At 35.8% G+C, this 26,516-nt stretch overlaps 2 protein-coding genes across 5 annotated transcripts; both read left to right on the top strand.

The window, feature by feature from the left end:
* The first annotated feature begins 3,328 nt into the window (after window positions 1–3,328).
* LOC129285264 (actin-related protein 2/3 complex subunit 4) lies at window positions 3,329–8,444 on the top strand. Of its 3 annotated transcripts, none has more exons than XM_054920859.1 (8): window positions 3,329–3,516; window positions 3,672–3,737; window positions 4,011–4,063; window positions 4,358–4,385; window positions 5,306–5,380; window positions 6,024–6,128; window positions 7,444–7,533; window positions 8,088–8,444. In XM_054920859.1, the coding sequence occupies exons 1-8, from the start codon at window positions 3,514–3,516 to the stop codon at window positions 8,175–8,177; spliced, it is 510 nt and encodes a 169-aa protein (XP_054776834.1). In that variant the 5' UTR covers window positions 3,329–3,513; the 3' UTR covers window positions 8,178–8,444. The 3 variants fall into 3 exon arrangements, with proteins under 3 accessions (XP_054776834.1, XP_054776833.1, XP_054776835.1); XM_054920858.1 differs by having other exon boundaries at window positions 3,672–3,755; XM_054920860.1 differs by lacking the exons at window positions 3,329–3,516; window positions 3,672–3,737; window positions 4,011–4,063; ... (1 more) ...; window positions 5,306–5,380; window positions 6,024–6,128 and adding an exon at window positions 6,187–6,814.
* A 4,749-nt stretch (window positions 8,445–13,193) lies between these two features.
* Window positions 13,194–24,869, top strand: LOC129284774 (zinc finger CCCH domain-containing protein 19). Of its 2 annotated transcripts, XM_054920244.1 has the most exons (12): window positions 13,194–13,443; window positions 13,787–14,914; window positions 14,997–15,076; window positions 15,436–15,623; window positions 17,943–18,867; window positions 18,967–19,094; window positions 19,501–19,560; window positions 19,640–19,690; window positions 21,047–21,117; window positions 22,076–22,230; window positions 22,596–22,886; window positions 22,974–24,869. In XM_054920244.1, exons 1-12 carry the CDS (start codon window positions 13,262–13,264, stop codon window positions 24,716–24,718), a joined length of 5,004 nt encoding a protein of 1,667 aa, XP_054776219.1. In that variant the 5' UTR covers window positions 13,194–13,261; the 3' UTR covers window positions 24,719–24,869. The 2 variants fall into 2 exon arrangements, with proteins under 2 accessions (XP_054776219.1, XP_054776218.1); XM_054920243.1 differs by having other exon boundaries at window positions 13,195–13,443; window positions 22,596–24,869.
* The last annotated feature ends 1,647 nt before the right edge of the window (window positions 24,870–26,516 follow it).

Here is a 26,516-nt window from a genome sequence, read left to right as displayed (position 1 = left end):
CATTTTCATGAAATGTAACATCTTTATTGAGAATAACTTTCTTCCCATTAGAGTAAGAACACCATGGCCGATATCGTTTAGATTCATGTGCATTTCAAGAAATATATATTTTCTAGCTTTTAGAGCTAATTTACCATCATTAACATGTACGTATGTAGGGCACCCAAAAATTCTTAAATTGTAATAATTAACAGGATTACCTGACTAAATTTCTTATAAAACTTGGAAACCAAGTAATGTGTGAGGAGAATGATTAACCAAATAACTGCAGTAGAGGTAGCTTCAACCCATAAATCACACCAATACCATAACCCAACATTAGAGAGCATACAATGTGCTTTCTCAAGTAGAGTTTTGTTAATACGTTTTGCAACACCATTTTGCTGGAGCTTTCCTATAAATGTCTTATGTCTAGTAATGTCATTATTAACATATAACTTATTAAAATCATTTTCACAAAAATTTTAACCCATTGTCTGTTTTGAACTTTTTAACCTTCTCCTTGTTTGATTCTCAACTAGAAGTTTCCACTTTTAAAAATAAGGGAAAGTTTTATTTTTATGCCTAAGAAAAGAAACCCAAACTTTACAAGAGTAGTCATCAATAATAGTTATCATATAATGATATCCTCCAATAGAAGGATATTTTAAAGGTTCCCATAGATCAGAATATACATAATCAAGAACATCTTTAGTGTTATGAGTTGCAATAGAGAAATTAACTCTTTTTTGTTTCCCAAAAACATAATGTTGGCAAAACTCCAATTTACTAGTACTTTGATCGCACAAAAGACCTTTCTTACTTAAAATATTCATACCTTTCTCACTCATATGGCCCAATCACATGTGCCATAATTATGTAGTGTGAGAATCATCAAGCATGGATGTTGAAATAGCCATTGGACCTGTAACAGTAGAACCTTGCAAGATATAAAGGGTATTATGACGATTACCTTTCATATAAAGGAGAGAACTTTTAGAAACTTTAAGAACTCTGCATTCAGCTGAATACTTATAACCTTAAGATTCAAGAGTACCTAAAGAGATCAAATTCCTTTTTACCTTAGGAATATAATGAATATCAGAAAAAGTTTTAATAATACCATCATGAGTCTTAATTTGTACTATACCAATTCCTAGAATCTTACATTCATTATCATCACCCATTAAAACAATACCACTATCAACAGATTTAAGAGTGGTAAACCAATCTTTTTGAGGACATATATGAAAAGTGCAAGCATAATCAATAATCCAATCAGTTATGTTGCTCCTATCAATAGAGGAAATAGACAACAAAACATCACCATTTGATTCTGTCTTAGCAACACTACCTTCAGCGGATCATTTTTAAGGTTGCTTATTTTATTCTTCTCTTTCCCACTTCTTTTTAAGTCTATAACATTAAGATATCTCATGACTTGACTTCTTGCAATAATTATAAGTTTTATCATTGTTGTTGGATTTATGTTTCATAGACTTAGATCTAGATTTTTTGGTACTTCTTTTTCCATTACTTCTCTCCTCACATTTAAACCTTTACCTTTATCTTCAGAACAAACTTCAAGATCAAACTTCTCTTTGGATAATAAATTAGATTTTATATCTTCAAAGACTAAGGTATCTAAATTTCCATAAAGCATAATATCTTTGAAATGTTTATAAGAGGAAGGCAGTGAGACAACCAACAAAATAGCTTTATCCTCATATTCAATTTTGACATCAGTATTTTCTATATCTATAATAATGGAATTAAATTCATCATGAGATTGAATAGGAGTACCTTCAACCATACAAATGCATATAGCCGTCCTTTGAGATGAAGCTTATTTGTTAAACTTTTCATTATACAGGGAGATTCCAGCTTCAATCACAATGAAGCCGCACTAGTCTCATTAACTATTTCTCATAAAACTTCTTTAGATAGGCATAGTTGAATAGATGAAAGATCTTTTTCATCTAACTCCTTAAATTGCTCATCAGACATAGTCATTGGCTTTTTATCTTTTCTAAGTAAAGCTTTCTTCAACTTATTTTGAGTAAGAACAGCTTTCATCTGAACTCGCCAAATAGCAAAACTAATCTTGCCATCCAACTTCTCAATATCAAACTTTGTAACAATAGACATTATGAAAAATTTTCAATTGAGAACTAGACCCTAATACTACTTTTTAGGAAGTGAGCAAATAATTAACGAAAGTAAACATGATAAAATAATTGAAAATTATAAAAAAATTAAAAAAAATGATAAAAGATGACACAAGAAATATAACGTGAGAAAACCCCAATACAAAAAAACTCATGAACAACGAGTGAGTAATTTCACTATAAAAAATAAGAATTATTATAATTGTCTTTTCTATCGAAGATGGAGAGACAAGATATATACGAAACTTTTCATCAACTAAAAATATTATCTTGGATAATAATAAATACCTCCCAAAACATCAAATAGAGATATGATAAATTTACATCAAGATAATATATAAAATAATCACAAAGGATTATAAAGAGTTAAGTCATAATCTCAACATCTTATTCTAAGAATTAGACAGTGAGTTTGTATGAATGTATCTTCCAAAGAGAAATGAAAAGGAAAAGAATAGAAGAACATACAATTCCAAAATATGGAAATACTATTAACTATATGTTTATGTGGTCGAAATGAAAAGGCACTTTTTGAAAAGGTAAATTATTAAAAAAGACATCAATTTTATATAACACTCCATGGCTAGTTAAATACAAGAGAAGGGTCTCTCCAATTTTTTTCTCTCCATTTCTCCAATTCCCACCATTTAAATTATTTTATTAAATAATTTTTTTAAGTGATAAAATTAATGAATGGTTGGGATGGGTGAAATGGAAGGAAATATAAGGAAAAAAAGTGAAGAGACTTCAAATCTATTAAACGCTTGAGTTGCATATTATAAATAATTTAGTCTATTCAATAAGTAAAAAATATGAAAATATATTTTTAAACTTGGGAAGAATGAAGTTCTTTTCTTACCTTGAGGTTTTCAAATTGGGGATTTTAGTTACAGAGAACGTGAGAGATGTTTTAAAAAAATTAATTTATTCAATTTAAATTTTAATTGCCCAAGCTTTATGAATGTATAAGTTTATCTCTCAATTTTATAATTTTATTGTAATGAATTTATAACTTATTTTTAAAATTTTAAGATGATTAAATAATAAATATTTTTTTATTAAAATTTAAAATATAAATTATAAATTCATTATAATAAAATTATAAAATTAAAATCGAATTTATAAATTTTTGAAGTTCACATTTTGGGCGTTGAATTAATTGGTTATTTTGGACCTTGTCATTCGCCCGTTCCAGTTACTCCACTCGTGGTTCCAAGGAGATTGTTCGATCAAGGCCAAGCAGCACGCTTCTGAGGAGTAGGAAATCCGTATTTTCATTTTGCAAGACCCCTAACATTGCTTCATTCACTGACGCTGCGACGACGATTGCAGACGCCTTAGCTGATTGAATCTCGTCTCCTCGCACATGGTATAACCCTTTTCCTTTTTCTGAATCCTGAGTAGTAATCATATTACAGTTTGTCACTGTCTATCTTAGCCGCAAATCATAATAGCCACAGTTTGTTCAGTTTGTTCACTTTGCTAGGTCGTGATCCTCTCTGTTGTATATGGACTAATTTTCAGGCTAGCACATTACGGTTGTACTTGGCCTGCATAAGGAACACACTCGAGGCTGCAATGTGCTTGCAGGTACGCATCATTTCGAAGGTGTGAATTTGTAGTACGATAATAGTCAAGGCTACATATTTGGAACTTCTCTCAAAATGAGAAAATTTTGTGCGGAGTATTGCTTTGGAGAGATTTAGACCAATATTGGCATAACGGTTTCTTCTATTATGTTCTTGAATGCAGGTTATCGTGGTTCAATTTATGTCCCCGAATTGTTGTTTTAGCCCCAGTAAAACCATCTTCTAAATCGTACAATAGATTAACAAGTTTTTTATGTCTTCTTACTGGTTGCAGAACTTTCCGTGTCAAGAGGTTGAAAGGCATAACAAACCAGAGGTTGAACTAAAGTATGAACTAAAGTTTTACTTATTTTTCTTGTCCCCCTTTTGCTCCTTAAATCTGGCTTTTTTCTTCTGTAAATAACATTGATACTAAAGTAACGAAACAATAAAGCTGACTCGTTCTGACTCCTTAGTTCTAGAGTGATTAAAGGGATAGCAAAACATACACATATTTGATTTTGTGTACTCCTTACCCTGTACAATCAGTCTCGATTCACCAATGCACGATTTTTGTGTTACAGCTAGTAAAGCAATATTTTCCTCCATGAAGATTGTAATTCTTTCTTCATTTCTGTGCAGGACCAGCCCTGAACTCCTGCTAAATCCTGTAAGACCCATCTTATTTCAAATCAATATTGCATTTTTTTGGGGAATGAAATTATATTATAAAATCAGCTCCAAGAAAATAATGACTTGGCTTATACGCTCCATTTCCTCCTTCTGAGCTTCTGTGTGCTCTAAAATAGCACCTGGTCAAAATTCCATTGTATAGGTCTTATATGGTGGTTAAATTCTGAAATTCTAGAAGAAACTCTATTTGTTCCCGGCATAGTACTAATATTTAGTGAAGTGAGAAGGCGGGGTCTCTGGGTTTTCTGAGTATACCTGTTTACATTTGGATTGGCCTCATGTTGAGGTTGTATGGGTAAAGGTCTTTTATGCTATGAATGAGAATGATTGCCTGCTGTTGTTTCCTCCATTCCTTCCTTTTCATCAAATCTATCATTACTTTTAGACTCTAGAGTCTTGTTTTAGGATAAGTTAAGATCTTTCATATGCAAGCTGTTGTTATTTGTTCAATCTTGGGGCGTTAGTTGCTTTCCCTTAATGAAATTTTGATCAGGGATTTTATTATCTCCCTCCTTTGTTGAATGGATTAAAGTAACATACTTAGGTTAGTTTTGAACTCGAGATATTTAAAGCATTGTCTAGAGTCACGTTTAAGTATGAAAGCCTTCCACTTTCTGTTTTGTGTAAGTCGAGATTGATCATGCCAGTTCTGTGTAGCACAAGAGATTGGGATCCTTGGTGGTAGTTATTCTATTCTGAAATCTTCGCAACTTTGTTCAGCTTAAACATGTTTGGCAATGGCGTTGTGGTTTCTGGACCAAACTGCCTCTTGCCGGTCATTATCAGTTATCGAATCTGAATTTGTATCTTTTAACTGTTCCTTTTCTAAATGATGTTTCAGTTAACTAATATTGTTCTTCATCACTGCTGCATGCAAAATGTCTGCAATTGTTACAGGTTTTGATCTGTCGAAATGAGGCTGAAAAATGCTTAATAGAAACATCTATTAATTCACTGCAGATAAGTCTCAAGGTAAAATTTGATTTTACCAATTCATTTGAAATGATTTCTAATGAGGTTTCTGCTAATGATGGTTAGCATTGGCTTTAAACAATGAAATGGTTGAAATGTCTAGAAAGAATTGAAAAGTACATTATGTACTGTTCGAAAAAGGGCATGGCCAAATGGTGAAAGTTGAGAAACCAATTTAGAGACATGAGTGGACTCAAACGATGATGAATTCAGTTTGATTGCTAAATGAATGAAATAGGACCAAATGTTGCAAGTCTAAATTATTCTCAAGGAGGTAAAATTGACGTTTTTATGACTAATTTGACAAGGCTATAGAATTTTATTGCTTGAAGTTCAAACATCTTAGGATGAGATCACATTGTTTGGAGACAAGCTTTATTCTTTCTGGCCTGAAACTAGAGCATCTTGAATGGAGTTTCATCAATTTAGTTTCTCGTTGTCAAGATATCTTTATTTTGACTTCAGTTGGCTTGTGACGCTCCAGAAGGCAGTAAATTCTTCTCACTATTTAATTTTCTGTGTTGGCTAGCTTTCAACCTTGGAGTGAAATAACCTTTTTTTGACCCTAAAACGTGCTCGCACACTAATGTTGACTGCAATTTGTCCTCACTTTTTTACCATTACTTCTCTTCATCTTGTGTAGGTTAAGCAGGCTGATGAACTTGAAAATATTCTGACCAAGAAGTTTCTTAGATTTCTGTCTATGAGAGCTGAGGCCTTCCAAGTTTTGAGGAGAAAGCCGGTACAGGTCTGTATCTATTGATCAACTAGACATTGGCTTTTTACCCTGATGGTGCCTGGTAATTATTTTTCCAAGCAAATTAATATGTTTGTACAATGTACTAGATAATGTTGTGACTTGTCGATAATGGATATGTCATTGAAGGCAGGTAGGAAGGCAGGGTAGACACTCCTTGCCAGAAAACAGAATTAGTTAACATTTAGGTTCCATCTTTAAAAATTATTAAATATTTCTTGAGGTTGCTGCATAGATGTTGTGAAATGTTTGTTATTATTTCTTTTTCTTCCTTCAGTGGAAGAAGTAACTTTGTTAGGAAGAGAGAAACCTACAAAGAAGGATGAGATACTCTCCCATAAAACAGAAGGATAAATATGAAAGAGAAGGGGAAAAGAAAAAAGTCGTTGGAGCAATAATGCTGCCTGATGTTTTTGCATGTTACTCAGACACACCTTCAAATGAACCATGAGTATGCCAAGAGTGAAGCTTTAAACTCTGTCCAATCTCATACAAACTCTGGAGGCAACCAAACATCCTTAAAATGCCAACATTCCTCCGCTGCTAAATACAACATACTGCTGCAAAGACTGCATATTGCCACAGAAATTGACATCTTTACTCTTATTCAAACCTTTGTTCCTTGTCAAGAGAAACGTCTTCAAGGTCATATGACACGCACATTGTTCACCAAAGAGGCAAGGACACCAAACAACTAATTTCATGCAAATCCAGCTAGCCATGTAAAAAATAACGTGCAGTTAATCCCTTTTTCTCCTTTGTTGGTAATAGTTAGATAGATAGAGAGAGAGAGGGGGAGAGAGTAAAGGAGGGATGGGGGAAAAAGGTTTAGTGAAGTGGCATCTGAATGACATAGCCTCACTGCATGTTGCTGTGTGCATAGAAAGATTCAGTCAATCTTCGGTGCACTTCATGTACTTTTCTTAATTCCAGTCAGTCAGTCTATTTGCTTCCAGACAATGCTATGCTCCTGATGTAGACCGATTATTATTGAGTACAAGTGGCAGCAATGCACATGCATTTTACCCTCCGCATGCTGTTAGCAAGTTCAAAGTGTCAATATTTTCTTATGCAATTTGGCAGAAGACAATTTTTTAATTTTTTTTTTTGGTGGAAAAGGAATATTATTCAACCAAAGGAATTACAAAGGGGAGACAGGCCAAAAAACATCTCCCAATATTTACAAGAATAAAAAAGAGATCAAAAAATCAGATTGCATTAGTAGCAACTCTGTTCAGAGCCATAGAGAATTTGTGTAATTTATTTAGTGGCATCTAAATGACTTTTTTTGCTGCTTCACATGCAGGGATATGACATCAGCTTCCTCGTAACAAATTACCATTGCGAGGAGATGCAGAAGCACAAACTCATAGATTTTATAGTGCAATTTATGGAGGCAAGAGCCTACTTAACCCTATTAGTTGGATTTGCCTTTCGTTTTGTGATTGAAATTTGATACGCAACAGGATGAGCCTCCTCAAACTTTAAATTTTTTCATGAGCATTATCTGAATGCAATAAAAGTTAATGTGGCTCTGAGATGAGAGTGTCACATAGAAAATATTCGCTTTCATTCACTAAAGAATGGAAGGTGGCATCACAAGTTATTGATCTATCAGCCCAGTATCATTTTTTGTTCACACCTCACCTACAAAGGATCGATGCGGTCCCTCATGATTGTAACCAGTTGGTGTAATGTAACATTTTTTTTTAAGGGACTAAAACTAACATTAACTGATTATAGCCAGATGATCTCCTGGTGTTTGGCAATTGGCATATGAATGATTGTTTGTTGAAGCATGTGAGGCTTATTGATGAATTGCATATGCTCTCTTATCACACATCTCTCTATTGTGGTTATGCTTGCTGTAGTCAACTTATTGTGTTCGCTTTCCTGTCAAATCGCTAGTTTTATTGACAGCTTAGGGGACTGATGCTTTCTAACTTGCAGGATATTGATAAAGAGATAAGCGAACTTAAAGTGTCAGTAAACACACGAGGGAGGCTGGTAGCTGCAGAGTTTCTGAAGCAATTTATCTGATGAAGATGGTTATGATTTTGGCATCTGTGCAGAATTTTATTTGCAAGGTTCAAGCAGAATCTATTGAGGGGAAAAACCGGAGAGCAATTACTTTATACGTTTCTTCTATCAAATCTGGTTTCTTCATTCGGCGTCCAGAAGAGATGGGATCGATTAGTCCAAGTTTAAGAGAAACGTGTGTGTGTGTGTGTGTGTGTGTTAAATCGATGTATACACAAGTATATATAATTGGCATGGCAAAATTAATAATTTAAATTTAAATGTTAATCTTATGAGAACTACAGGCATTGTGGAAAAACTAACTTGCTAAAGTTTAGAAGAAAGAAACACGCGCACACCCACGTTAAATGTACCCGTGTGTGTGTATAATTGGGATGCAAAATTAATAATTTAAATTTAAATCTTAATAATATGAGAACTACAGGCATGATAGAAAACTATCTTGCCTTGCTAAAGTTTTTCTTGTCAGCATGTTAAAGTTGTTGAAGTTGGAATTGATATAAGAATAAGAAAAAACTTGTAACATTTTGAGTTTTAATTTCCTAATTAATTAAATTTAATTAGGATAATGAAGTAAATTAAAGTAGTATGTGGTCAAAAAAGTCTAACAATTATAATTGATGGTATTTCAGCTCTATTGTGGGTCTGATATTGAGGCGGGCCACTCAGGCATCGAGAGGAGAAGAAAAAGAATTTTGCACTTTATCAGACATGAAATGAGATAAAAGAAAGAAAGAAAAGAAAGGAGAGAAAGGAGAGGCACGCCAAAGCTCTACTAGGGTTTGTTTAGGAATTACTTTGATAGTATTTTAAAGATTACAAACACCCAAGATAAATATTATACTCATTAGTCTTTCATTTTCTCTCACATTTATGAGTTTATGGTTAGGGTTTGATAGTGAAAGTGAGATTTCAATTCATATAGGTTATGGGTCTGAATTTATTGACCCAAATGGAGTTAATGAGGGCAGATTAGAGTATTTAAACCTAGGTGTGATGAGTTTTGGTGTTTTTGGTTGTTGGGCACCATAAATACTCGAAAATCTCATTTATTATGGGTGGTTGGAAGTTTGTGATGCCATTAATGGGGATTTAATGGCTTATTAATGTTATTGGGGGCTAAAGGTAATTATTAAACCCAATAGTTAGGCTCTACCTCTTGTTAAGTGAAAGTTAGGCAATTTAGAAGTAGAGATTGAGGGTTTCAAATGGTTGAGTTTATTATGTTGATGGAACATAAATTGGTTGATTGTAGTTTTGGCTCTTGGTCACTTATTGGAGTGGAAATTTAAACTTAGAGACTAATTGATTGAGGGGTAAACCTTTGACTTTTCAAAGGTTTGAGGTAATCGGAGGAAAAACTCTACTTTGAATAGTTGTATGTTAATTTATGGTTAATTGGTTGTTAAGTGTGAGATTATGAATGTTACATGCATGAAATTAGTTGTTTAAGTAAGAATTATATATTAGCTTCTTTAAGTGCATGAAAAAGTTATTTTTAGGCTTGAAAATGCAAGTGCAAAGTTAAGAGAATTGTATTATGAATATGCCTATATTTTTGAGAAATGAATGTGATAATGTGTAGAAATAGTTTTGTGTTAATAAGAAATGAATTTTGAAAAAATGACGAGAATACATATTTGGGTAGTGCAAAGTTGTGAACTTAACGTGATTGTTGTAATAGTGAGTGTATGAAAGTGAAGAGTGAGAACAAGTGAGTATGGTCTATGGCATGATCAGCGGCAAGAGTTCGCTTAGGGATTTGGGAGTAGAAAAAATCCATATGGAAATTAGGCTGTCCTTTAGTGCATGAGGGCTATAGCCTTGTCCCACTGTTTGTCGAGGGACTAGAACTTAACTATTTCCACCGGTTCAATAAGAAGAATAGCCTAAGGTATGAGACACCCTAGGGATTTGAGAATGGGGGAAGCTGTGGTTCGAGAGTGAGTCTTGTGATCTTTGGCCGAGTCACACCTTACAATTGGTGAGCTTGGATAGTACAATCACACAGACAGAGCCCTAATCCATGTTATAGCCCACGATTTCAGTCTAAGAAAATAAAGAGGATATAAGGTTGGTTGATCATTACTTAAATAAATGCATAACGTGTCACACGTGCTAAGTAGTTGCAAGTCACAAGAGTATAGGTCTTGTCTCAGATCTGAGAATATGGAGACAATGCACCTAGCTATGTGAGTAATGAAGCTATAGTGTGATAAGTGATAAAATGTGATATATGGGTATGTGTGTTATAAGTTTGATCTCCTTGTGCATGTATTTGATTATAATTAATATATAATTGCATAAGACAGGTTTAACCTTAGTTATTGAGTGGCCAGACTCACCCTTCTTATTTAATATTTTTTAGGTTCTAGCTCCGGTGTTGAGAGAGAGAAGACTAAAGAGGCGGAGAATTAGTACATTCTTTCTTGTATGCCTTTAGTTTTGATGTATTTGTGTAATAGCATATAAATTGCCAATTCTAGGATACATATTACCTTACTTGTACTATTTTAGTTGTTGAACATGTTAGAATTGTATTTTGGGCCCTCAACCTTTGTGTATTTTTATCATATATATGTTTATAAGGCCAAAATATTAGTGCAAGTGTAGAAATGAAGATTTGAGCAGGTTTTGAATGATTTGAGTTAAATGCAATGTTAATTTACCTCCCTCTTTGTTTTTGTTAAATTGGGGTTGAGGAGCGAATTTTTTGTTATAATGATATTTTGATACTTGTGATGTGTTGTACTGGTAGTCCTAAGTCTATTAGACATGGTCTAGGTGTTAGGAAAGGCTTTTGACACTTGTTGAGGGTTTTGGACACCCATTTTGTATAAAAGTGTTGAAAAGTGGTTAAATTGTGTTTAGGTATCCAACTTCCTAGTGTGATGTGTTTTGGAAGTGAAACTCGTGCTATTAGCTAGTACAAGAAAATGGTTTTTCCATAAATATTTAGATCATGTTATTCGGACATCGGATCGGGGTAAGTCAGAAGTTCCTCAATTCTGCTGTTAAATTGACAGCAGAACCAGTGGATTTTCGTACAACACCTCGCGGCGTATGGCTCCTGAGCCGCGGTACGTGACATAGAGAGCAACACGCCATGCCTAAGCCGCGGCGCACTGCTTTGTTTTGCAGCACATAATTTATTCTTCACTGTTCTTGACTTCTTTCACTCCTCTGAGGTATTACATGTTTCTGAAACTTATCTTTACTCTGATGTGAAAGATTTTTATCAATGTTAACTTGTTTCTATTTAAAAAAACTTGGAATCCCTTACTTTTAAATTTAAATCTTGGTAATCACCCTTTGGAGATAATTCTTCGATTATCATGAGCTTTATTTGTTAAGTGTGGTTAGTGGGGTGAGGATATTATAAAACTTATATACTCAAATTGCTTATTTATAATTAAATCAAGATATTTAAATTTTTTTATATTATTTATTATGTAATAAAATTTTATCATTAATAATTTTAAGACTTTTAGATTAACTTCTTTTTAACTTGATTGGATAAAAATATATTAAATATGTAAGATTAAGTATTTAAGTTTTTCCCACAAAAATGCAGTAAGCTTTGAGGTTTAGATGATCAAACCTTTCTCTTTGTTCAGGGGGGAAAAAAGATGATCAGACCTTTCTCATTGATTTACAAATATTTCCACCTTCACACGTTCGAAAGCTAATTGACTACATGCGTATTATGAGTATAATGAAGAATCCGGTTATGTTTAATTCTAATGAAATTATTGATACCTGAATTTATAATATATATGAAAAAAAAAGTAGACCGTCTTCCTAATAATAATAATAATAGTAATAATTAATAGATACAAAATATTTTTTAATTAACGGACGAATATGTATAAGGGGCTATTTGTTTAATATTAAAAAAAGTAATTTTTAGATAGTTTAGAGATTTATAAAAAGAGATTTGTTGTGTAGAGATTTTATAAAACACATACATTATTTTATATTTAGTTAAAATAATAAAAAAGTAATTATTAGTTATTTATTTTAAAATTTTATGATATATTTCTTGATTTTTTATGAGAATAATTTATTATTATATTATTTTTGCATATCTCGCTTCTTTAAAACACTCTTCTATCTATTGCATTAGATTATTTTTAAAAGTTACTGAAAGTAACTTTTTAAAATAATCACAAAAATATAATTTTTTTTAAAATTTTGATTATTTTTAAAAATTTAAACAAATATTATAAGAACTCTTAATATAGACTTTTTTTTAAAAAAGTGATTTTTCTCATTAAATAAGTTAAAACAAATGGGCTCTAAATCCCAATATAATAAGACTCAATTCTAATAAAAAATAGAATAAATCTTAATAGATAATATATTATAATAATATAGATAAATATCAACAGAATAAATATCAATGAACAATATACCGTAACAATTTTTTTTTTAGATGGTTTTGATTGCATTTAATAACCTTATTTATTTTTATTATTTGCCATTCACCCAAAACTGATGGAATATTGTTTGAAAGTCGATAACTTTATTTGTTTTATTGTTGTTCACGTTCAAATCATTGCTCGTCAACATGCTTTTTTTGGTTTAATAAATATGATCGCAATTAAGACCATACAAACTACAAACAATCATGAGAAGTGTGAACATAAAAATGTTTTTACATTTTAAGTGAGGAACATTCAAAATCCTAATATAAAAATTATCGTGCACTGCTTGATGCGTTTCTCTGGAAAGCTTCTAATCATCCTTATGGTATTATGACAGGATTTCTTTTTGCTCAATGGGATCGTTTTAGTTTGAGACTTGCTTATATTTTTGGTGTCAAGACTTGAATAAGGAGACCAAGATATTCCTTACCATCAGGCCCAAAGTTAAAATGGCAGGTTTTCAGTGGTAGGCCGGATAGCAAATACTTGAAACAAATGGAAATTGGATGGCCCAAAACAATTCAGCCTAGTCCAGTTATAAATGCGGGTTTCCTCAGTACAACAAAAGGCTCAAGGGGCCAAAAAAAAAAGACCCCAATTTACATCAGATTCTGATGCCCCCCGATTTGCATTCGGAAGCTCGATTTCACCACAGGAATGACGAACCCTGCGGAGGATCCTCCCTCGCCCTCACGTTGCATCCCGCCGCTGCCGTCGCCTGCCACCGTCCAAGACATGCCACTCGACCGGATAGATGACGCTGATGAAGCGAAGACCCTCCTACACTGTGACGAAGCGGAAGAGAAGCCATCCGCTCCTTTTGTTCCGCCTGCTTCCAGGTTGGTTCTCGGTAGATAGCAGTTACCTGTTTTACTTGAATTATGTGAAAGGGTAAACCTAAGAATCAGAAAGTGGAATACCATTAATAAGATTTTCTTCTTGATGTAACCCTCTAGTTTTTTTCATGTCAATCTCTTCACAAATTATTCTTTTTGTTACCTTTTTCTTTTGGTTGGGAGTGGGGCGAGGTTGGGATACTGTTCTTGTTATGGGAAGATAGAGCTGCGCACTTGCCTTTTGTATATAGTGCATGCTTTGTACGCTTGTATTGTTCCTTACTGCCGCATGGGCTCTTTTGTAAATTTATTCCCCTTTTTGGTTGGCCCATTTTGACGTCTCTAGGGAAGTGTCAGAGGAAATCAATTTAGCTGACGTTGCTGTAGAGACCAAGAAGTTGGAAGGGGAGCCAGGCGGGGCTGTCATGTCAAATGAAAACGAGGAAGCGGAGAAAGTAGTAACGGGAATTGAGACAGCAGACGCGTATCCAGCTTGCAGCCTTGGTGAGACAGCTGAAGCAGCGGAGGCATGGGCATGGAAGCTGGAAGAGGCAGCCAATGTACCTAACATTGCCGAGGACATTGCCAAGGCGGAAGAGGCAGCCAATGTACCTAACATTGCCGAGGACATTTCAAAGGTGAAAGAGGAAACTGATATAGCTAACATTGATGAGGACAATGAGAAGGTGGAAGAGGAAACTGATGTTGATGACGTTGCTGATGATAATAAGAAGGTGGAGGAGGAAACTAGTGTAGCAAACATTGCCGAGGACATTACAAAGGTGAAAGAGGACACAGATGTGGCTGACATTGTTGGAGGGGAGGTAGATGAGGCCGCCAAGTCATATGAGAAAGAGGAAGCAGAAAAGGTTGTAGCTAGGATGGAGCCAGCAGACTCATATATGGCTTGTTCCCTGGGCAAGACAACTGAAGCAATAGAGATCGGGGAGGTGGATGAAGAGGCAGATGAAGCTGGCATGCCAGATGAGAATAAGGAAGCTGAAAAAGTAGCAGTGGGGATGGAGATGGCAGATGCATCGGTGGGCATGGCTTCCACTCTTGGTGAGACAGCTGAAGCAGCTGGAGTTGGCATGGAGGCTGAAGATACGGAGGAGGCAGCAGAGGTGTTGAATGTGATTAGCAAAGTGGAAGGTACAAGTGACACAGAAGAGGATGCAGATGGAGCTGGCGGAAGGGAGGAGGCCCTAGAGGCAGAAGAGGTGGAGGTAGCTAATGAAGCAGATTTGATGGAAGTGGAAGTAGATGCTGCTGAAGTGGCAGAGTATACAGGGGGTGCTGAGTTGACTGAGGAGATGGAGGTGGCTGAGGGCCAAGGTAGAGGTGTCAGCAGCGGCAAGAGGAAGCGTGGGAAGAACTCAAAGTCTGCAGGGAGAGTTCCAGTTAGAAAAAAGGTGGAAGAGGATGTTTGTTTCATATGCTTTGATGGGGGCGAGCTTGTGCTTTGTGATCGCAGGTTAGATATTTATTTATAAGGACATCTCTATCTTATTTTATGAAGTTTACCTGCAAATTCATTGCTTTTTGGCGATAATCAGGGGATGCCCAAAGGCTTACCATCCTACATGTGTTAATCGTGATGATGCATTCTTTCGAGCAAAGGGTAAATGGAATTGTGGTATGTTTCTTTCTTATTCTGTTCTATCACCGTTCTATCACTGTTTTTATATTTTTCTAATCAGTAGACTCTTTATACTGTAAATATTTTATTTCATTTTACATGGGAAGCATTTTTTTGGTGTCCCAATTCTTCGTCATGTTTCTTCTGATTTTTCCTTTTCTATTTTATTATCCTTTGGTTTCAGTGGCATTTGCCTTATTCAGAGGGAAACAGTTCACTTATATACTATTAATTTCTCGATTTCAAAATGTAAATGAATTCATTTTAAGTATTGAGATACCAAATCTTAGCAAACGGTCAGCATTTTTAGAATGCTTTATCCGACTTGGCATATTTTTTGATCATCATGATTCCAGGTTGGCATCTTTGCAGCAACTGTGGGAAGAATTCTTACTACATGTGCTATACCTGTACGTTCTCTTTGTGCAAGGGATGCACAAAAGATGCTGTCATCTTGTGCGTTAGGGGAAAGAATGGCTTTTGTGAGACATGCATGAGGACTGTAATGCTGATTGAACAGAATGAGCTGGGGAACAAGGACATGGTATATATCCCTTCCTACTCCTGTTGTCACCTTTTATCTAGAACTGTTGCTTTAGCATGATGCAAATATTAAGCTGTCTTTATGTCTTAGCAAGATGTCTTATCCTCCTCAGTCTTAATGCTTGTTCTTGCTAATAACAATTTCATATTTGTTAAAAAAAGAAAAAGAAAAAAGTAAAACTCTTCAATGGTGGTTATAGCTGTTGAAGTGCCATTATCTGATGCCCCATGCCATGGATAGTTGGGCAACTCCGCTTGGCATAGCTGTGGCATGTGTCTTTTGTACCTTTTGCCATGGCCCATGGCATGCACTATCGGGGCAATTTAAAGTGCTGTTTTTATGATATAGGTCCCTTAAACAAATTGGGATTTAAATTTTTCTTAATTCCATTCTCATAGTGTCACTACATCTCATTTCTAAAGCTTTTATTTGCATCCCTGGACTAATAGAAAACAACTCTGAGCTATTTAGGAACCAATTACATTTTAAAATAATAATACTAATAATTATAAATAAATCACCAAAAGCATCACATGATACCATTCACAAATTCTTCTAAATTTTCTAATCAATTTTGAGAAAAATCATAACTAAGTTTATAAATATTAGATTGAGCTGGTTCTTGTCTCATCATATTACAAACCTATAACTCCTTTATGCAGGACGAATGGAATGATAAACTAGGTTATGAATACCCCTTATATTGTAACTTATTCCATGAACTTAAGGTATTTATTTTATCCTTACCGTTTTTTTGATACATCACCTTTATTTTTGAAAATTTATAGCTTGAGTTATACATTTGCAAATGAAGTGCTATTGGAATAGTTTGAAATCTATATGCATCCTCTATCACAAGAAATTATGTAAACGGGCTTAGATCTGACCATTTGACACTACTTACTTATTTCTTTACAACACTTCTACTTGTCCATTATTCTGGATCCAGTTTTATACCTTAACTTGGAAAATTAATATCTAAAGCTGTAGAGCTTCAAATAATGCGATCTAGGGCTTTTTGGAAAGCTTGAAGTGTTATTGATTAAAGAAATATTCGAAACTGAACATAACTTAGCCCAATCCAAACAGTTAGTTCTTGCAAGTTGAAAACTCAGGTTGGTAACCTAGCTTATTCCAGAGTTTTTAAGTAAACTTTGGAAATTCACTATTAATTCTAGAAAATTCATTTCTGTGTGATTCTTGATTTGTTGGAAAGCTGGATCAGTCTAATATATTAGAAAAATGTTTGAAGAAATTTTATAGCCCATTTAATACAATTTTCACGTTGAAGCTTGCTCCCTGTTCTGGATCTAACCCTTTTATCTTAATTTTGACTTGCATATTTGAAAAATCATATCTCAGGCTATATAAATCCAAATAAATTGATCTGGGTGTCATTTGAAACTTCTAAATAGTGACAAAATTTCTTGTTTTTCTAGCATCAGTACCGACATAAAAATTTCTGTTGTGGAAGCATGCACATTATCAACTTACACAGTCATTTATTTACAACTGGGTTGATTTTTGTGTTTTTGGTCATTACATACAAACCCAAAACAGTTTAACCATAATCCAGAAACACCACTTAGCATACTACAACAGCAACGTCCACAAGTTTGAAGCCTAAACTTAAACTTAAATACGTGTACCAAAATATTCACACAAAACTCATTAGGATAATTACATAGATTCAAACTTCACTTGCTTGAGTACATCTTGGATCCTCTTTGAGATCCTGTCCAATTTGAAAACAATAGCATACTAATTAAAGTTTCTTTTTTATGCCTATAAGCACCCAGGTCTAACTTTCGTGATGTTACACATAACCAGCCCTAAGTTACATCCCATCCTCTCACATGTGATATGCTTTGATCACTAGTTTACAGCTGGTGAATTTGTGATGGATTTCTGAGGTGAGGAATACTTTCTTTTTTCTTGGTGAGCGTGAGGTATACTTCCTAATTCATATCTTACAACTGGATGTGCTTTTGGCGATGCTTCAAGAATTTACCCATTTAAATGTTTGTGTCCTCATATATACCTGCGTTATTGTGGCCATCTTTTATTATTTTGAATTGGAATTATATATTTGTGTGTGCTGCAGTTTAAGGTTGCCATACGCTGCAATTTGCTGTTCACAATAGCTTTTTTAGTTCCCATTGTCACCTATGATGGTGGTGGCAATTAGTAAACATATAGTAATTCTTTTTCTTATAAGAAGTAAAAACATAGTAATTCTGACGTCATCAAAATTTCAGATTGTGACGTTCTTCTTTCATTTTTGTGGTCATCTTTTTTAATTTTGTATGCTTGGTGCAGGGACAAGTGGATTTTGATGATAAAAACAGCTGGGAGTATCTCTTCAAGGACTACTACACAGATCTAAAAGGGAAGCTATCTCTAACATATGATGAGCTTGCTCAAGCTAAAAACCCATGGAAGGGATCTGATGCCCTTCTTACCAAGCAGGAATCACCTGATGAGTTCTATGATGCTAACAATGACAGGGGATCACATTCAGATAGCTCTTCTGAAAATGTAGAAAGCAATAGTGTTAAAAGAAGAAAGGCCAATAAACGATTGAAGCCCCGTTCCAAGGAGGTGAATTCACACAGCACAATGACACTGATTGGTGACAAAGGGCCATATGTAGATGAGAGGTCTGAGTGGGCATCGAAAGAACTTTTGGAGTTTGTTATGCACATGCGAAATGGTGATAAATCTATTCTGTCCCAGTTTGATGTGCAGGCTCTTCTGCTAGAGTATATTAAAAGAAACAAGCTCCGTGATCCTCGCCGAAAAAGCCAAATAATTTGTGATGCAAGGCTTCAAAATTTGTTTGGTAAACCACGAGTGGGTCATTTTGAAATGTTAAAGCTTCTTGAATCCCATTTCCTACTAAAAGAAGATTCCCAGACTGAAGATCAACAGGGGAGTGTTGTTGATACTGAAGTTAATCATTTGGAAGGTGATGGCAATATTGATTCCTTTCCGAAGAATGGAAAAGACAAGAGACGTAAAACACGAAAAAAAAGTTATGAAAAGGGACTTCAATCCAATACTGAGGATTATGCAGCTATTGATAATCACAATATTAATTTAATTTATCTTAGGCGCAATTTGGTGGAAGAACTGCTTGAAGATACAGATAAGTTTCATGATAAAGTTGTTGGGTCTTTCGTGAGAATAAGGATCTCTGGTAGTGGTCAGAAGCAAGATTTGTATAGGCTGGTTCAGGTTGTAGGTAAATATTAGGGTAACGATTCCCTTCATTCTGTGATATTACTTTTAATGTGAAATAAGATTTTTTTGGGGGTTCTGTGTTAATTGTCTTCATGTTCAGGAACATGCAAAGCAGCTGAGCCATATAAAGTTGGTAAAAGGATGACAGATACCTTGCTAGAAATCTTAAATTTAAACAAGACAGAGATTGTATCAATTGATATTATCTCAAATCAAGAGTTCACAGAGGTGATTAAATGAAAAGTATAATTTTTTTACTAGTTTTCTTTTCTCCCCTTCCCTTTTGTCCTGATATGTGCTTTGTTTTAGAGGTACCCTTTCTCAATCTAAAACTCAAAATGCCAATGGACATCGATTGTATACCACTTGCTTTCTGTATCTCTTAATATTTCATGGAGGGTGATATTTAAGTGAGGCTTATCATTTAAAAGTCAACAATATCTATTGCTGGTTGGTCCTTATTCTCAAAATACAATCTAAAGGCATCCTTGGCAATTGCGTATTTAACCATCTGACATCCAAAATAAGAAATTTATTTCTGTGTTGGGCAATCATGGGTTTAAAAATTATATAACTTGTGCTAGAGGTTGATTGTTTTTTTATTGAGATAATGACGGGGCCTATTAATTGTCAGGATGAATGCAAGCGTCTCCGCCAGAGTATAAAGTGTGGGTTGATAAATCGGCTGACAGTGGTAATTCTTTGTTCAGTTAAGCTTGGCTTTTAGGCTTCTGATACTTTAGTCTGTGCTAAGGATGAATGTGTACTTGTAGGGTGACATTCAAGACAAGGCTATGGCACTTCAAGCGGTCAGAGTAAAAGATGTGAGTTGTGGTCTGTTGTACCTTAATTTCTCTTGAACCTGACATCATGACATGTGCTTATGCTTGCTTCTGAATTAATTGGTTACTTGGATTGTCTTCATCAGTGCAACTTTTGCTGCTGCTATTGTGTTAAGCCTATTTGATCTCAGCCCAGGTCTAGGACTGGTTGTAACTAGTTGACTTAGCACTTCGCTCATGAGTTATAGCTTCTGTACTTCAAAGACAAAAATGGAAGCTGATACTTCAGTTTAGTTCCATTTTGCTAATAGTAGAAGAAAGCCTGCATCTTCAATGGCACACTTCACCTTTAAATTTGTTATGGGATGGATTTTGTGCACATGGCTCCTCATTGGTGCTTTGCTCACATGTTTCCTTATCAAACCAATATTTCTTTTATGTAGAGACTGGAAAGTTCAGTGCCTCTGAAGTTTGAAAGTATCTTGTTAGTTTGCCTGTTTTGACATTTTTCTTTTATTTTCTGGTTGAAAATTTCTTGTTCTCTAGTGGACATTCAAGGTGAGGAGTCCTCTTCCAAAAGCTAGTTATTGAGGCGGAAGGATCAATCCACTAAAGTTCTCCATAGAATTTCCTATACTAAATGTGGGATTTAGGCATCCTATACAACCTTTAGTCAACATGAATTTGCCCCCTTGAGAGTTGATGACTTTGGATACTCTTTCCCAACATTTCACTTGGCTTTTTCATTGGTCAATTCCCTCCACTGGTCAGAACCCTAGGCAAGCAGCTCTTTCTAAAATTGCTGTCCACTAATTCTGATACTAATTGGTTGACTCTCAAGTAAGGTGCGGATCCCTCCGCCTAGTGCCGGCTATTGAGGTAGGAGAACCAATGGTTCTAAGTATCTCATATAGCATCCCAGACTGCTTAACGTGGGACCTAGACATCTCATAATACCTTAGTCCCTATCATACTCCAACAAGATGTACATTTAATATGGGACTTAGACATCTCATAATACCTTAGTCCCCATCATACTCCAACAAGATGTACATCCTCCGTCCAATAATATTCTTGCATTTCTGGGAAAAAAAAACTGCTTAGTGGTCACTGCTTTCATAAATCCATCAAGGTCTTGCAATCATCTTCAGGGACCTCTACAGATCCTCTTTGCATTTTTGTGAGGCTTCGTAGCTAGCCAAAGAAGAATAGTTCATGTTGGAATATAACTAGTTGTCCTGTTTAGTTTGAATTGTTATATTGAATGTCTTCTGGTCTGTGTTTCTTGCTCATTCCATTTTTTAATTCATTAATTTCCATCTGTGCCAAATTGAAATTTTTGGTCCTTGTTATATAATGCATATGTTTCTTTTATTTTCTTTTTTCTTTTTATTGCAGTGGTTAGAAACAGAGATAGTAAGGCTAAGTCACCTTCGTGATAGAGCCAGTGAGAAAGGACGGAGAAAGGAATATCCTTGTCATGAACATTTTTAGTTTTAAGTATAATTTATCTATTGCTGTGCTGCTACTTATCAGCTTCCTGTCTGTTAAATGCATGAAAATGTTTTACAAAGAAATTCAATTTCATCCTCCAAGTTAATACCTTTTTTTCTGGTGAAGTTGACAAAACCATATTAAAGTTGATCTAGTGGAGTTTAAACTGTAAAATATTTCTTGAGCTCATTTAATCTATGTTGAGTTAAACAGAAGAGATGGTTGAGGTGGGCTAAATTCTTTTGTGGCTTAGAAATGTTCTGTAATCTATCCAACAATATAGTTCTCAGTAGTGGTAATTAGTAATTGCTTTCCAAATGATAGAGATTTTTATGTTATTTCAAAAAATTGTTTCTTGTCATGATAACATGAATTTTGAATAGAGATTGATATTTTTCATTATGATGCTAGGGTTAATATGCCATCTGGACCTTGAACTATATGTCCAAGAGCGATTTAAATCTTAAACTCATATTTGGTACATTTTGAAACAATTAAATTTGGAGCAATTTTGCCCCTACTGTTAAATTAAAACAAACATCCGTGTTTTCGAAAAAGGAATCTTAGAAGTCATGGACGTTTGTTTTAATTTAACGGTGGGGGCAAAATTATTTCAAGTTTAATTGTTTAGAGTTTAGAATATACCAAATACGAGCTCAAGGTTTAAATTACTTTCAAGGTTCAAATTGTATATTAACCCTTGATGTTAAACGTGTTTCCTCATAACATCTAAAATATGTTGCACATTTCATGAATTATGGATAATGAGTTACACACAATATTATATTGATTATTTTGTTGGTCCCAAGTATTTTGTTTTGTCATTTTATGATATGGTTATTGAAGTATTTATTCATGAAACAATTTTTAATTTATTTAAATTTGACCAAGAACCTAAGTGTTACTTTGAGGCAATCCTTGACTTAATCTCACGCTCAGAGAATGTGTAGAGAAATTGCAGCTTTTAAAAACACCTGAGGAACGGCAGCGAAGATTGGAGGAAATTCCAGACATACACGCAGACCCAAACATGGATCCAAGTTATGAGTCTGAGGAAGAAGAAGAAGAAACTGATCACAAACGACTAGGTATTTGCAAATTCAAGAAATTATTTATCATTTGATATGATAATGATCCTTTATTTAAACACTTAGGCTTGAGTTGAAATGATCTACTTGATTTATTTTCGAAACATCTGTGCCCAGAAGGTAAGGATTTTGATTCTTGCTGCCTTCTATTATCATAATTACAGTTTCGTTTCATCACAAGGTATAGCACACCTGTGCTTTATCTATGCTCATGTTCGATGGACTTTTGTGTAAGGTGGCCTGTTAGAGACTGTACAGACCTTCACTTAACAACTTAAGCATTTGAGTTGAATTGGCCCTTGACATGTGTAGTGTTACCTCTTCTCCAAAATTTACAGTCATTTATTTGGTTTATGTGCCTGCAGAGAGTTTCATGAGACCTAGAGGAACTGCATTTGACCGAAGGGGAAGAGAAATGGTTTCTCCTAGAACAGGTGGTTCTAATTCAAATGATTCATGGAGCGGAACAAGGAACTATTCTAACACTAATCGTGAGCTAAGCAGGAATTTGTCTAATAAGGGACTCTCAGTTAAAGTTGATGATGTGTCTAATGCTTCTGAGATATTGAATGATGTTCAAATCGTCCGGGGGAGAGATAGGGAAACACAACTATCTAACAGCTGGGAGGGGCCAAAACTATATTCAAGCTTGGAAAGTGGCAAAAGCACCCAGCCTGTGGTAGCTTCTGAGTCTCTTTCTACTATGTCCAATGCTTCTGCTGTATCATCTACTGTGCCTGCAGTGAAAATTAATGAAACAGAAAAGTTATGGCATTATAAGGATCCATCTGGAAAAGTTCAGGGACCATTTTCAATGGCACAATTACGTAAATGGAATAATACTGGATATTTCCCTACTGATTTGAGAATTTGGAGAACCGCTGAGAAGCAAGATGAGTCTATACTCTTAACTGATGCCTTATCTGGAAGCTTTTCTAAGGAGCCATCAGCAGTGGATAAAACTTTCCTGAAGGCTCAGGTGGTGCATAATTTGAATTATGCAGCCTCACACTCTGGGAAGCTTCATTTGCCTGCACAACAAGGTGTAGATGCTCAGGTTGGAGGAAGATCAACATTTGATCAGAGTGGTGGATCCTATAATTCACATAATGCTATGAGTTCTCTAGGCCAAACTACTGGAGGAAGTTGGAGGCTTGAAGATAATAATTCTGTAGCAAATAGGCCTTCTCCAAGGACAGTTGAGGTTCCCAAGATCCCTACAAATGTACGGGGGCCTGATGTTGGTGCTAGAATTGAGTCAATGAATCTTCCTTCACCTACTCCTCAGACTACCTCTTATGGGACTAAAGGGCAGGCTTTTGAAAGTAAATGGTCCCCAACTCTTGTCCACTCTGCTGGTTCTCTTACAGGGAGTCCTTTTCCTGGTGGCCATGGAGGTTTGCAGCCCCCTGTTGCTGCTGAGAAAGCGGTGCAAGGTGTTGAAAGTGGTTCAAACTCACAACCTGCTAAGATTCCACCTTCAAATCCTGGCATTCCTCTTGGTCATCCTCAAGTGACAATGGTGGCAGCTATTACAGCAGATGCCTCAAGAAATATAGGTACTGACAGTAAAACTGCAAGCATGCAGAACCTGGCTATGAGTGACCATAATTCCCATGCTGAAGCCCAAGGTTGGGGGTCTGGTTTGGTTCAGAAACCTGAAATGGCTGGCTCAATTCAGATGCGAGGGGGTGAACTGCAGGCCTGGGGAGGTGCCCATTCAAGGGTAGAATCAAATAATCCTGCTGCTATGCCTGCCCAACAACCGCTGGCTCATGGCCACTGGGCCGATGCTTCGTCTATCCAGAATTCTACTTCATATAACACTGGAAATCCAATGGGGAATTTCGCCATGTCAGGCATTCAAGACTTGAGACCACCGACTTCAAGTAATCAACCTAATATTCCTGCTTCTCTGCCAACCAACATGCCTTGGGGAATGACTGTTGCAGAAAATCAAAATACTAGTTGGGGGGTAATGCCTGGAAATCCAAATCTAAATTGGGGCGGACCTGCTGCTGCCAACATGAACATGAATTGGATGCCTGGACAGGGTCCAGCGCCAGGAAATGCAAATCCAGGATGGGCTGCTCCCAGTCAGGGGCCATCTTCAGTAATCCCTACTGGTTGGGTTGCACCTGGTCAAGGCCATCCTAATGCTAATGGAGGCTGGGTTGTGCCTGGTCAAGGTCCGGCACCTGTGAGTGCTAATCCGGGCTGGGTTGCACCAGCAGGGGGCCAAGGCATGTGGGGAAATGAACAAAATCATAATGGAGACAGGTTCCCGAACCATAGGGATCGTGGTCCTCATGGTGGTGAACCAGCTTATGGAGGAGATAAAACATGGAATAGGCAGTCTTCGTTTGGTGCTGCAGGCCGAGGAGGAGGTTCTTCAGGGCCTCCTTTTGGGGGGCAGAGAGGAGTGTGCAAGTACCACGAGAGTGGACACTGCAGGAAAGGAGCTTTTTGTGACTATCTGCACACCTGAGTCGTAGAACTTGCATTTTCTTACTGTACAGTATGTTCTCATTACAAGGCTCAACATTGTACAAGGATGCTTCGTACATGTAGAACTTGTGCATTGTAGCATCTCCTGTAACTTTCTGTTTTATCTAATCTAATAATTGCCTTTCATTTGATTTTCTATTTTTCTGAGATGCGTGAAGTTGAGTGCTGGTGAGAGTAGGCGTCCTTACATGGAATAATTATGACAATTGGGACTATAGGGATATTCTTTTTCAATAATCAGTTGAAATATGAACTGTGAAAACGTCCTAGTCATTGAATGGGATGAAACTTTCAAGAGATGTTGAAGTTTTATATGTGAAACTGAACTTTTAGGGTATATTGCCTACGGTTCAACCGATCAGTAAGGTGAACTTCTTTGTGGATTGAACTTGCTTGGGCTATTTCAGATATGAATGTTGCGAGGAATTATTGGCAATCGAGTCTTTGTTCTGTTTTGTGTTGTTGTATGTAGGCGCGCACGTTTTGATGAAGTTCAAATTCTTTTAATAATAGATTGAATCTTTTGCATATCGGTTTTAAGTATTATACAAAGAAGAATTTGGGAAAGAATTTACCCGACATGTATAAGAGTCACATTCCATGCCGGAAAGAAAGTTAACAGTCAAAGAAAAGCTAAAACTGATGTCATAATTAATTTTAGAAAAAAATACATATAGATTTTGTGGAGTAGATTTATTTATAAATAAATCTCGTAAAATTTAAAAATTAAAATTGAGTTTGTTGGAACTTTTTTTACTTTTTAACCAGAAAAGGGAAATTCATTCATGAGAAATCAAAACAAGGGTTTGACAAAGGACAGAAACAAAACGAGAAAGGCAAGTCATAAGTCAAGCATGGCAAAGACCTGAACAAAAAAACATAGCAAAAAGCAAAACGATTAGCCGATGCCTTCTCTATCTCGTTTAGTCCTTGGATGCTGAACTTCCACGTCATATACCTCAGAGCCTCGTTTCAGGATATCTGTCAAAGGGAGTGGGGGTTGAAGGAGCCAGCCACTTGAGATCACACCCTTAAGAGAGAAGGCAGCCATCCAGTCAGCCGCGAAGTTGCCATCTCATTTCACAAACGAGAAGGAGTTAGGAGACTGAAACTCTAAGGTAGCAAAAAGATGAAAAAGCATCCCATGGTAAGGCCACACACAGCTTGAGACATTGCTACTAGTAAGACCATTAAACAGTTCCATGCAGTCCGTTTACACCATAACATGTTGGTTAGGAAAACCATCAGCAATTTTTATAGCCTTGGAACAAGCCAATAATTCAGCTATGAAGCTTGAGTCAGCTTGAACTTGCTCACACCAGCCTCTAAGATAATTATCAAAGAGAAAGCTCCAATCGCAAATAAGTTTTATAGTGTCTTGTGAAGAGGGCGACCATTTAGTATTAGAAACTTCAAGAACAGGACAAATACTAGAGCCCTTTAGCTTGAGGGTCCAGAATTCTTGCACTGCAGCATGAGTTGTTTGTAGGACCCGATAAGGATTAATTGCTCCAGCATTGAAAACCGGGGCAGACCTGGTTTTCCAAATGTTCCAGCAGAGACAAGCTATATAAGCTGTCATAATCATTTATGAGGGGCTCATCCAGCAAAAATTTAGCACACCAGTTATGAAAAGATGAGATAGTACAAGGATCAATAGTGATAGTCAGAGCAGAACCACACCACACTTTTTAGCCCACTCACACAGCAACAACATGTGTTCTATAGTTTCAGGTGCAACTCTGCATATAGGGAAAAGAGGGTATGAGGCACATTTT

The sequence above is a fragment of the Prosopis cineraria genome, unplaced genomic scaffold (genome assembly GCF_029017545.1).
Source record: "Prosopis cineraria cultivar Desert tree isolate PC_DT_omini unplaced genomic scaffold, ASM2901754v1 PC11, whole genome shotgun sequence".
NCBI classification, from domain to species: Eukaryota; Viridiplantae; Streptophyta; class Magnoliopsida; order Fabales; family Fabaceae; genus Prosopis; species Prosopis cineraria.
This window is presented reverse-complemented; position numbering and strand designations above follow the sequence as displayed.

Bases quoted from the DNA above. Each gene is read 5' to 3' on its own strand.
- LOC129285264 (XM_054920858.1), top strand. The intron at 3,756-4,010 runs GTGTGAATTTGT...TACTGGTTGCAG, and splicing joins AGGTACGCATCATTTCGAAG to AACTTTCCGTGTCAAGAGGT. The intron at 5,381-6,023 runs GTAAAATTTGAT...CATCTTGTGTAG, and splicing joins CACTGCAGATAAGTCTCAAG to GTTAAGCAGGCTGATGAACT.
- LOC129284774 (XM_054920243.1), top strand. From the start codon at position 13,262: ATGACGAACCCTGCGGAGGATCCTCCCTCGCCCTCACGTTGCATCCCG. The intron at 14,915-14,996 runs GTTAGATATTTA...GGCGATAATCAG, and splicing joins CTTGTGCTTTGTGATCGCAG to GGGATGCCCAAAGGCTTACC. The intron at 18,868-18,966 runs GTAAATATTAGG...CTTCATGTTCAG, and splicing joins TAGGCTGGTTCAGGTTGTAG to GAACATGCAAAGCAGCTGAG.